Here is a 12,831-nt window from a genome sequence, read left to right on the forward strand (position 1 = left end):
CTAGATCTCGGACCAAGAACAGAGCGTTTGGCCAGGTTGAGCAGGGGGACCCTCCTAACCACGAGGTAGAAGCCGACCATGGCGCTGCCGAGCTGTTAGATCACTGTGCTCCTCTCTGAACATCTGCTGGATGTGCTACAGTGTATTTGACCTGAGCAGCCCATTTCAGGGATTTAAGTCATCTCTGTAGCCCTCCACTCCACTGCGAGCCGAACCGCACGCAGGCAGAAACTGAGGACGGGACCTCTTAAGTCTACGTGTCGCTACCCTGTCCCCTATTTCAGCTCCCTTTTTTGTTTTCAGTCGAACAAATGAGAAAAGTTAGAGTATGACTGTCAGTGTAGCTTATTAGCCATGTTGTCAGTCATAGCCTACTTTCTGGTGTAGTTCATCTCTTTTGTTAGGGAAGAGCAACGTCCCTCCCCTCCCGCCTGTTGTGAATCTGGGCCTCCCTCTGTAAGTGGTGACATCATGCAGGGTTATTCCCACTGAGGTGTAACATTGCCAAGAGAAAGCTGATATTATACTCTCTCCTCTCTCTCGTATTGCGTCTAACTCAGTCCACACGCAGCATAATCTTATCACTGCATCTTCCTGTTTCCACATGTCTGCCAAACACCTCAGGAAGAGGGTGGCCCGCTGCTACTCGTCAAATGAAAATATGAAAACATGTAGACATGCTGCGGGGTAAAAATGGAAAAGAAAATTGGATGTTTCAATGATAAACAGTTACTGTAATTTAGGTGGTCATTTTGTATTTTCGACTTTCCTTTTGAGTCTTGAGTTGGTTGATTGGTTTTACTGTATTTTGATATGGGATAGATTTTCAGAGTTTTTGTATTCAATTAGGTTGTTTTGAGAAGCATTTTTTTTTTCATTTTATTGCTTGTACTCTTACAACCAGTAATATTATTTTCTTATGTTAAAACACCATTTATTTGACCTGTTAAAGTGGATAAATGCAGAAGACACATTTTAAATGCGGAAGACACATTTCAGTTGAAGGCATTCAGTTATACAACTGACTAGGTATCCTAATGAAACATGTGGGAATAAATCTTGCTTTGTTCAGAGGCCACAGTAACTGTATTGTCTCGGATACATATTTCCTGAACTTTCCACTTCCGAGGAGGAGATGATTAGCAATGGGAAAGGGATGGAGGAAAACACTTGTTGAAATGATGGAAAGCCAATAGGAAGCAACTTTGTTGATTAGCATATTTTCCCAGAGCTTCAACCATGGTGCTGAACCCTGGTACTGACATGTTCCGATGGAAGAGAGAGCGCACCATGCTTCCATCTGGGTAGAATAAACAAGTGCAAGCTTCATGCCATGTTTCCCACCAGTCTAGTCGGAGAAGGCACGTTTGTTTTGTAGCCATGCCACCAAAAGATGGAAACTAGTACAGACGGATTCATTAACATTTCATAAGAAATAAGGTCACATCTCAAATAACAAAGGTGTTAAGGCCAAAGTATGGAAAGGGGTGACATTTCGGGAGAGTTTCTCTCCAATTTAACTTCAAAAGCTGCAAATACTCAACATTCTCACTCTGTCACAGGCAAAGGTATCAATAATGTATTGAAGTTTCTTTTCTAGTCCATCATTGGATGGCTCTTTCAGAACACTCAGTACCTCTGGAGTCCCCAGTGCCATTTTTGAGAGTGACTTTTGGCCAAGCAGAGGACTCATCAGCTCAGCTCTGATAAGAATCAGCACATATGTTTCGAGGCTACTTTGTTTGAATCTTATAATTGGGTTCGAAAATGTCTCATTTATGAGAGTCCTTTGGATATTAGGCGAGTTTCAGTGCAGTGGATCAATGGTCTGTGATTTCAGAACTGAATTTAGAGTGTCAGCAGTGCATTTATTTTCAAACTTTGGGACTGTCTGTCCTATGCACAAGGCAGCAGGCGACTCAAATGTGAAACAATATTCCAAGCCTATCCACACCCATTTAAAATGCCCATCACTCCCATCTGTTATTGGCACAAATCAAGATTAAGTGGACCATGAGCGAAACCGCTCAACCACTGATCCAGTCTCTCTGCCTCCTTTAACCAATTCAGACATAATGTGAGACTAACTGCAGCTTTATCTTTACTATCTGTCTCTCACGTGGCCCTAATCGTGGGAGTTTCGTCTGATCCAAAGAGAGAGAGGGGGGGGACATTTTATCTCAGGGCAATCAAGTTCCCGCTCTGTAAGTAAGCAGGATACAAAGCTGCTTAGTGTGTGAGGCTGTGCAGGCCAGGCAGGGGGCGGCTGTGCTGTGCAGGGCTGGCTGGCTTGTGACAGACTGGAGCAGAGCAGGGGGAGTCAGGGGAGAGTGTCTGCAGGGAAACGATCCAGTTCCTGTTTCACAGCTCCATAGGGAGAGCTATCTCAGAGAGCTCTTCGGGGACCAGCCCTCCCCTCCCCATCTGGGCCCTTGCGCATTCCTTCATATTATCCCTCAGTACTCTGGTTCTCCCTATAGACTTCCTTTTCGTATCATGACAAATGCAGACGTACTGACATTAGCCAAGATGGTTTATTTGAGTTACCCCACCCATATTATTTAACTTAGAGTCTGGGGGAAAATTGGACAATAGGCTAGAAAAACACATATTGGCAGTGAAACTGGTTTTAAGACTGACACCGATGCATACAGTTGTGGGCGGACAAATAAATTGGCACCCTTGCACTTTTCTTAAATAATTCCCTATTTAAAATAAGCAGAAATTGGAGAAAAAAACGTTGGTCTCCGTTAGGGATATTGTGCTCATGAAATTTTGTCAGCAGGTGATTGTCAAGCAAATAACTGCCGTTCTCACGATAATTGACTGTTAATTAACATAAACACATTTAGCATCTCCTGTCTTCCACACACAGCCTGCAAGCCATTGATGCAGACCTTTGGAACTTATACATTTTAATAAGTCCATTTTAATATAGCCTACACCATCACAATAAATCCATTATTTATTTTAGACAGGTCTCTTAAGAAACATCATATGAAGAAAATGTAGTCTATTGACCATAAGGTGCTACAGAGGGTAGTGCGTACGGCCCAGTACATCACTGGGGCCAAGCTTCCTGCCATCCAGGACATATATACTTGGGGTGGCAGGTAGCCAGGTGGTTAGAGCTTTGGGCCAGTAACCGAAAGGTTGCTAGATTGAATCCCCGAGCTGTCAAGGTAAATATCTGTTGTTCTGCCCCTGAACAAGGCACTTAACCCACTGTTCCTAGGCTGTCATTGTAAATAAGAATTTGTTCTTAACTGACTTGTCTAGTTAAATAAAGGTTAAATAAAATAAAAATGTACTAGGCAGTGTCAGAGGACCCATGTTGTAGACTGTTCTCTCTGCTACCGCACAGCAAGCGGTACCGGAGCGCCAATTCTAGGTCTAAAAGGCTTCTTAACAGCTTCTACCTCCAAGCCTGCTGGACAATTAATCAAATGGCCACCCGGACTATTGCCACCTTTGTTTTTTACACTGGTGCTACTCACTGTTTATTATCTATACATAGTCATAGTCACTTTACCCCTACCTACATCTACAAATTACCTCGACTAACCTGTAGCCCCGCACATTGACCTGCACATAGCCTCATTGTTATTTTATAGGTACTTTTTAAATTTTTAAATGTATTTATTAAATATTTTCTTAACTGCATTGTTGGTTATGGGCTTGTAAGTACGTATTTCGGCGCATGTGACAAATAGAATTAGATTTATTTTGATTTCAGAAGAACAGAATATCGTACTCTGAGTTGTCCTTATGTTAGGCCCTGATCTGGCTATGCAGTATGGCTGTGAGCTACACTAGTTAATTTAGCAAGCAATATTTGCTTAGAATTTCGTGGCATTATTTTATAGTATGAAGAATGTGACTCTAATGACGATTTTTTTTAAAGTTGCGTGAAAGGCATGCACTCTGCTTTGTTTTTTGCTCAGGCTGAACACACTTTATCAGTCTCTCATTCACAAATTGACAAGCACTTGATAATGCCTTAAATTTACGGGCTGAATTCCCTTGTGTGGCCGTAATGCCCCCTTACAAAAATCCATTCCCTTTGCAGCGAGTGGCCATTGTGCCCTTGGGCTGAATATAATAATTATAATTCCCTTCTCCCAGCTGCGTGCCAAAGCACCTCACTCACATAGCTCTCCATCACGTGATCGGGTCTTTTTCACAGGCAACAAGTGACGACCGACACATCTGGGACAAAGATGCGCGCGTCCTTTTCCGGGCCGCATATTGAAGATATTGGAATAACTGTCCACATTTACTTTTCGTCAGCCTTCAAGATGAGTTGGCCTAATGAACAGCAAAAGCACTAGCCTCTGTCAATCTACTATCCCACATAGTACAACAGTTGACCTATTCTGTGCGAGATATAAATATTCCAAACATATTCTGGGACAGTTGTGGGATGTGATAGATCCCAAATTAATAAAACCACTAGCATAAAAAAAAAAAATGTTTTAAGCAGTGAGCCTGACTGAACAAATGATAATGTTTGGCTGAAAATGTTGATCAACTATTAGGCTATTTCTTCACATTGTAAGTGCAGCAATGCGCACACGGCAGTAGGCTATTCGCGTGAATGTTCCATTTGCTGAAAAACACCATTCTCAAAAGTGACCACAAATGCGATTATGAATGTAATGCGTTTATTATAAAGATGAAAATTATCTTCCCCAAACTCGAAACTTGCGTATGTACAGTTGAAGTCGGAAGTTTACATACACTTATGTTGGAGTCATTAAAACTTGATTTTCAACCACTCCACAAATTTCATGTTAACAAACTATAGTTTTGGCAAGTCGGTTAGGACATCCACTTTGTGCATGACACAAGTAATTTTTACAACAATTGTTTACAGACAGATTATTTCACTAATAATTCAAGTTATCACAATTCCAGTGGGTCAGAAGTTTACATACAATAAGTTGACTGTGCCTTTAAACAGCTTGGAAAATTCCAGAAAATGATGTCATGGCTTTAGAAGCTTCTGATAGGCTAATTGACATCATTTGAGTCAATACCTGTGGATGTATTTTAAGGCCTACCTTCAAACTCGGTGCCTCTTTACTTGACATCATGGGAAAATCAAGAGAAATCAGCCAAGACTTCAGAATTTTTTTTTGTAGATCTCCACAAGTCTAGTTCATCCTTGGGAGCAATTTCCAAACGCCTGAAGGTACCACGTTCATCTGTACAAACAATAGTACACCAGTATAACCATCATGGGACCACACAGCCGTCATACCTCTCCGGAAATAGACGAGTTCTGTCTCCTAGAGATGAACGTACTTTTGGTGTGAAAATGCAAATCAATCCCAGAACAACAGCAAATGACCTTGTGAAGATGCTGGAGGAAACAGGTACAAATGTATCTATATCCACAGTAAAACGAGTCCTATATCGACATAACCTGAAAGAACATTTGTGGGCAGAACTAAAAAGGTGTGTGCGAGCAAGGAGGCCTAGAAACAGACTCAGTTACACCAGTCCTATCAGGAGGAATGGGCCAAAATTCACCCAACTTATTGTGGGAAGCTTGTGGAAGGCTACCCGAAGCATTTAACCCAAATTAAACAATTTGAAGGCAATGCTACCAAATACTAATTGAGTGTATGTAAACTTCTGACCCACTGGGAATGTGATGAAGGAAATGAAAGCTGAAGTAAATCGTTCTCTCTACTATTATTCTGACATTTCTCATTCCTAAAATAAAGTGGTGATCCTAACTGACCTAAAACAGGGATTTTTTATTAGGATTAAATGTCAGGAATTGTGAAAAACTTAGTTTAAATGTATTTGGCTAAGGTGTATGTAAACTTCCGACTTCAACTGTATGCCAGTTAGGCTCTACACCTGTTGTAAATCTCCTGCATGGGGCATCCAAATCACTAAGACCACCCCTGTCTATGTGCAGGACATCATGAAATCAGCAGATTATCAAGGTCTTTTGGAGTGCAATGTTCAATCCAGTGTCCAAAAACTGTCTGTGTAGAAGGCAGTGGATCTTCCAGAAAGACAACAACCCCAAACACACACAAAAAGCACCCTGGAAAGGTTCAAGAAGAAACGCTGGACTGTTCTGGAGTGTCCAGCGAAGAGTCCTGACCTGAATCTCATCCAAAATCTATGGTGAGAGCTGAGATTAGCAGTTGGTGGAGGGCACCCCTCAAACATTGAAGAATTAGAGCAGTCTGTTTCCAAAGAGTGGGACAAATTGCCAGTAGAAGGGTGCAGCAAGCTCATTGATGGCTACAATAAACATTTGTTGGCAGTTATCTTGGCCAAAAGCTGTGCAACCAAATACTAGCTCCATGGTGCCAATCATTTTTTCCATGTACATTTTTCTACCCTTTTAAATAAAATTGGTTCTGCAATGTTGAAAATCCAATTTCAACTTATTTTAGAAGAAACATAATTATTTAAGAAAAGTGCTAGCTTGCTGATATGTTTTGCCGCAACTGTATATGAAAATGTGTTATCGTCTGTTTTTCATTCATCTCACACTTCCTACAGTATGTCCTAAGTGGTGTCAAATATAGCACATAGAATGTTTGATTTTTAAACTCTGAAAATACACTACGTGACCATAAGTATGTGGACACCTGCTAGTCGAACATCTCATTCCAAAATCATGGGCGTTAATATGGAGTTGGACCCCCATTTGCTGCTATAATGCCCTCCACTCTTCTGGGAAAGCATTCCACTAGATTTTGGAGCATTGCTGCGGGGACTTGCTTCCATTCAGCCATGAGCATTAGTGAGGTCGGGCACTGATGTAGGGCGATTAGGCCTGGCTCGTCTAGAATGTTGTTGAAATGCTGTAGCATTAAGATTACAGGAACTAAGGGGCCTAGCCCAAACAATGAAAAACAGCCCAGTACCATTATTCGTCATCCACCAAACTTTACAGTTGGCACTATGCATTGGGGCAGGTAGCGTTCTCCTGGCATCCGCCAAAATCAGATTCGCCCGTTGGACTGACAGATGGTGAAGCGTGATTCATCTCTCCAGAGAAAGTGTTTGCACTGCTCCACTGATTCCAATGGCGGAGAGCTTTGCACCACTCTAGCCGGCGCTTGGCATTGCACATGGTTATCCTAGGCTTGTGTGTGGCTGCTCAGCCATGGTTACCGATTTCATGAAACTCCAGACGAACAGTTATTGTGCTGACGTTGCTTCCAGTGGCAGTTTGGAACACGGTAGTGTTACAGGCGGTTCAGTTCTGTGAGCTTGGGTGGTCTACCACTTTGCGTATGAGCCATTCTTGCTCATATACGTTTCCACTTCACAGTAACAACACAGTTGAACGGGGCAGCTCTAGCAGGGCAGAAATATGACACTGACTTGTTGGAAAGGTGGCATCCTATGACAGTGTCACATTGAAAAACACTGAGCTCTTCAATAAGGCCACTCTGCTGCTAATGCTGTGTGCTCGATTTTATACACCTTTCAGCAATGGGTGTGGCTGAAATAGACGAATCCACAAATTTGAAGGGTCCACATACTTTTGTGTGTATATATAGTGTATGGATGTAATATAATATTTTCTTTAAATTAAATGTGCTCACTCCAAAATATGTTTTGAACATATTACTTTTAATGAGTCTAAAGAATAGGTGCCTTACCCATTTTAAATGGAATTTCCTTTTTTCATTTTCTTCAGTACTGGATTTAAGCTTTTTCTTCTGGGAATTGGCTCACTGTGCTATATAAACATATGGTGCATATCGTAGCTCAAAGACAGAGTAGATCACTTTTTCCAATTCAAGCTGATATAAGTTCAGTACACACAACACTTCAAATCATGTTTTTGTCTGAATAGACTTTTAAAGTAAAATATGTTTAGTCTGCTATACATCACTAATCAAGTACTTGTGTTTTAATCTTAGGCTTCCCTTTTGCATAACAAAACTTAGGCTAATGCTTTATGTTTTTCCACTTACTGTTTCCAACTTACTGTTCCTATGTACTGTATGTACATCGTTCCAAATGAGCAGTATGTAGGCATTCGGCACATTGCCCCAAAGTGGCCATTTAATTCATCTCAGCAAATCCTTGCCAAGAAGCTGTCGCAGTGTGTTGGAAGCTCAGATCCACTTCCATAGCTGTAGGGTTTACTGTAGCATTCCTTTGCATCAGTGGTTGCATGAAAGAAAAGAGTGGCTCCTTGGTGACTCATTCCTCATGTTGCATGAGGAGAGGATGGCTGGTCTGGGACCTGGTGCTGCACGGTCTGTGATCTGGTGCTGCACGGTCTGTGACCTGGTGCTGCACGGTCTGGGACCTGGTGCTGCACGGTCTGGGACCTGGTGCTGCACGGTCTGGGACCTGGTGCTGCACGGTCTGGGACCTGGTGCTGCACGGTCTGGGACCTGGTGCTGCACGGTCTGGGACCTGGTGCTGCACGGTCTGGGACCTGGTGCTGCACATAGTTTAAACTTGAAGCATACCGACGGTCTGACTCCTCAATGAAAAATGAATTAAACAAAACCGATTTTAGATGAAGGCATATTGCGAGTAAAATCCACATGATTGAAAGATAATGTTGGTGATGTTTGGAAGGGAATTACTAAGATAAAGTGTAGCAGTCTGTTGGGCTCACACTTCCTACAGTATGTCCTAAGTGGTGTCAACACTAAAAGTGTTTCGAGCCTGACAGAATTGTAACACGTACTTTGCATTTGTGTCATTTACCAGATACTCTTATCCAGAGCGATTTACACTTAGTGCATTCATCTTAAGATAGGTTGGACATCCACATATCACAGTCATAGTAAGTAAATGTTTCCTTAATAAAGTTGCGATCAGTAAAGTCTGAGCTAGTAAGGGGGGAAAAAAGTACAGTGCGAGTGTTTAGTTCACAATTCTTGCATTTATTTATTTATTTTGCTCTTGGATTATTTGAGATACTCTTTGAAGAGGTTGGGCTTCAGATGTTGTTAGAAGATGGGCAGGGACTCTGATGACCTAGCTTAAATTGTTATAGTTCCTAGCTATATTGAGTCAGCCTCTGATATTGTTGCCACAGCACGGTAATGATGTAACTCAGTGGGTAGTCTACCAGCATGTTCATCTGCGGAAAATTGATTTTATTGCAAATATTTATAGATGTATACCTCATGTAGCTAACACTCAGTCTTGCATAAGTTCTGCCTCATCAGAATATGGGGTCGGTGTATTGTCATCTTGAAAAAAAGGTTAGGGCAAATCTACAATATAAGTTCCCTGACAAAAGTCTGAGGGACTACAAACTACACTTTTTGTCTTCCTGTCTCCCAAGATGAGGAGTATGGTGCTGAGGGTGGAGGGGGACCGTCGTACCAGTCCTCCCAACCTGCTCAGCCCCAGTCTCCACCCCATTCCCAGCCCGGCTTTGGGGATCCAGACCAGGGGCCAGGGTCCATGGGGGGTCCCCCCTACCCTCAGGGTCCGGGGTCCATGGGGGGTTCCCCCTACCCCCCCACCAACTACAACAACATCCACATCCCTCCTGGAGCCCACTGTCCAGCTAACACACCTGCAGGTAGAGTATGGGACCTCTACACACCATCCTATCACTCAGCAGAGCCTCAGGAAATGATACAATACCATCAGAATCTATAGGACCCATATGGACTCTTGATAAATTCCTCTCTGCAGTCTTGCTATGTCATTACAATCCTGATCAGCAACCAACAGCTAATTTGACTAATTCTTCATCTAACCATTAGGAAAATTTTCACAAACCTGATGTATAATAGACTGGTGTTCTTGTGTTGAAGTTAAGACAAATTGTATCCACTGGCATAACTGGAGTACAGCTTGGCTCAAGCCCGTGGGATCAACTTTGCCATTAGATCCGTTTTTGTATGTTCTGGCATGGTCGACAAGCATAGAAAAAGGGCCTAATCATTTTTCCTTTGCAGCTCTTTGTGAGTGGAGGGACAGTATTGTGTCTATGAACCCTATGACTGCTTTCTTTGTGGCTGACTTGGGTGTTGTCACATATCACCCAGAAAACAATTACCTCACACAAAGCAGCCAACACTGTCATTTGTAACAGCCCCACCAGATAATGACCAACTAGATATGTTTGTTTATTCATTCTCTAGTGGTTCTTATTAATATGTCACAGGCTCATTAAAGTAGTTGTTGATGTAATATGGACAGTCAAGATGTATTCCTTATTGACTCAGGCTTGGCAGGCTGTGGTACCAGAGGTCTGTCTGTCTGCCCTCTCTCTCTTCACCTTTTAAAGATCAAAGCCAAAGCGAAGCCAGGGGTGAGAGCAGGGGCTCAGTGGGAGCAGGGTCCATTCTGAGGCTCAAATAGATTTTCCCTGGATGCCCAGGGCCTGCCTGTGTCCTCTGTGCCTGGAAGCCAGTAAGCTAATCACAAATGACACAGGCAGGCCCTAGGCCTCAGGGGAAAAGCATTCTATGAGAGCCTCAGTGACCCATCTCCACCCAGTGACCCCTGAGGTTCTCTGGTGCTAATTGAATCAGGGGCGGCACACTGCAGACTCCAGGACCTGCAAAAGAAACACATGAAATATAGCTGCACAGATTTCCCCTGTGACCTCCCTTGTTATGTTGTACCTATGTATCTGGAGCCTCTCAATGCAGGTTTTTTGGGGGGTCTATAAATTGAGGCGCAAAATTTACATTGCTCCAGATTACATCAAATCTGACCTTGTTTTCATTGTAGTTTACCAGTAAATCGTCCATTTGGCTCGAGTCAGAAATGTAATGAGGCCTGAGCAGCTCTCTGCTCTCTAACAGCATTCAAACCACTTCTCTTCTTTATACATCATAAAGTCATATCACAGCGTTAGCCAACACATTTCTTGGTTGTGGCGTAGCAGAAGTTGAAAGTGCCCTGTATGGTTTTTCCTGGACTCTAGAGGATCTGGGTGGACTAGAATAACTCTTCCCTGTTCCCCTGTGTTGTTTACAGGAGAGCCCGTTAAACCAGTGCCTGTTCCCCGAAGCATTCCAGCAGTCGACCCCTCACTGCTGAGTGCCACTCAGGAAGGTAAGGACAGGGATGGCATAGTACCCCCTTCCCTTCCCCAAGCACCCTGGGGCTCACCACACCCACACCCCAAAACCACCATGCCACACCTGCTGTCCCACAGACCTCTGTGGAAAATCCTGACTGCTGAGTTTTTACAACATGAAGACCCTACAGCTCATCTGAAGTGGCCAGGATGAGATGGTTCCCCTCTTGGCTGTGAGGAGATGAAGGGGGGTGGGGGATGGAGAGGGAGACTGGCAGGTCTCCTCATAAAACGGTTTATGGAAAACAGACTGTGGGCTCTCGGTTTCCAGCACTGGTGGGAAAAATATGACCACAGACAAACCCAAATAATCAGTCTGTGGCTGATGAAAAGAAAATGACTACATGAACAATTGCAGTGTCATAGCAATGTGGCTTTAATAAATCATAATGAATAGAGAGCAGAATACACAGCATTGGGTTGGCATGAGAGGTGATAATTACATGGCTTACTCAGCAGAGTCTAGTTTAGTAGTGTTGTAGGACGTATGTATGGGGGGAACATTACCAAAAACACTGAGGCAAATGAAACATTTTCTCTGCTTGAAGTGTATAGAATAAAAGTGTCCAGTATAATATAATTTACAAAAAGCAGATCACCCATAATCTGGCTGGATCTAATCCTACTTAAGTGGTTGAGTTAGAGTTTCTGTAGATTCAAATTCTAAGCTAGGACTCTAACCTTTCAAAGCCAAGCAAAATAAGAGTATAGGGTCTGGCTCCAGCAGATACCTTCTCACGCCACAGACGCTGTTAGACATACGAGATGAGACCAAATTCTTGAATGGTGCCAGATAGGATGATGCGTTATCTCCACCAACAGCACGGGTGGTGAAATTACATTTAGATTTAGAAGCTAGTGTGTACTAGCCGTCTGCTAGCTAGCTACAGTGTGCTAGCTAGCTAGCACGTAATACTTAGCTGCACAAGTAACAGTGGTTAGTGTAATGCCCTGGACCAGAGCTAGTGCGCTGCCTAGTATGTACGTAGCACACGGACACCCTGGAACGAAGCTACTGACTCACGCGATACACGAGACCAACAAATGTCTACAGGTTGTGCCAGCACGTACCGTTTGAGACACAAAAATACAATTTGAGATGCATGTGCTTTGAGGTTCCCAGACCATGCAGCGTCAGCACGCATTATCTGAATCTGGACGCTTCTCAAATAAGACTTTCTAAGTACTGTATATAGGCATTCTCTTTCTCTTTTTGAGACAGCGTTAGGCGACGTTGAGAGCGCAGTCTTTGACCAGACCATTTACTCTTCCCCCAAACCACCATAGTCCCTGTGCCCAAGAACACGAAGGCAACCTGCCTAAATGACTAGCACTCACGTACGACCCGTAGCACTCACGTACGTAGCCATGAAGTGCTTTGAAAGGCTGGTAATGGCTCACATCAACACCATTATCCCAGAAACTCTAGACCCACTCCAATCTGCATACCGCCCAAACAGATCCACAGATGATGCAATCTCTATTGCACTCCACACTGCCCTTTCCCACCTGGACAAAAGGAACACCTATGTGAGAATGCTATTCATTGAATACAGCTCAGCCTTCAACACCATAGTACCCTCAAAGCTCATCACTAAGCTAAGGATCCTGGGACTAAACACCTCCCTCTGCAACTGGATCCTGCACTTCCTGATGGGCCGCCCCCAGGTGGTGAGGGTAGGTAGCAACACATCTGCCAAGCTGATCCTCAACACTAGAGCCCCCCAGGGGTGAGTGCTCAGTCCCCTCCTGTACTCCCTGTTCACCCATGACTG

At 43.4% G+C, this 12,831-nt stretch overlaps 1 protein-coding gene across 1 annotated transcript in view; it reads left to right on the forward strand.

Moving 5' to 3' along the window:
* vta1 (vesicle (multivesicular body) trafficking 1) overlaps nucleotides 1-12,831 on the forward strand; it is a 47,408-nt gene that overhangs the window by 31,768 nt on the left and 2,809 nt on the right. The window contains exons 6-7 of the mRNA XM_021611986.2: nucleotides 9,299-9,541; nucleotides 10,954-11,031. Of these exons, the coding sequence (XP_021467661.2) occupies nucleotides 9,299-9,541; nucleotides 10,954-11,031 (321 nt within the window). The remainder of the gene's footprint in view (nucleotides 1-9,298; nucleotides 9,542-10,953; nucleotides 11,032-12,831) is intronic.

This window comes from Oncorhynchus mykiss, chromosome 8 (genome assembly GCF_013265735.2).
Source record: "Oncorhynchus mykiss isolate Arlee chromosome 8, USDA_OmykA_1.1, whole genome shotgun sequence".
NCBI classification, from domain to species: Eukaryota; Metazoa; Chordata; class Actinopteri; order Salmoniformes; family Salmonidae; genus Oncorhynchus; species Oncorhynchus mykiss.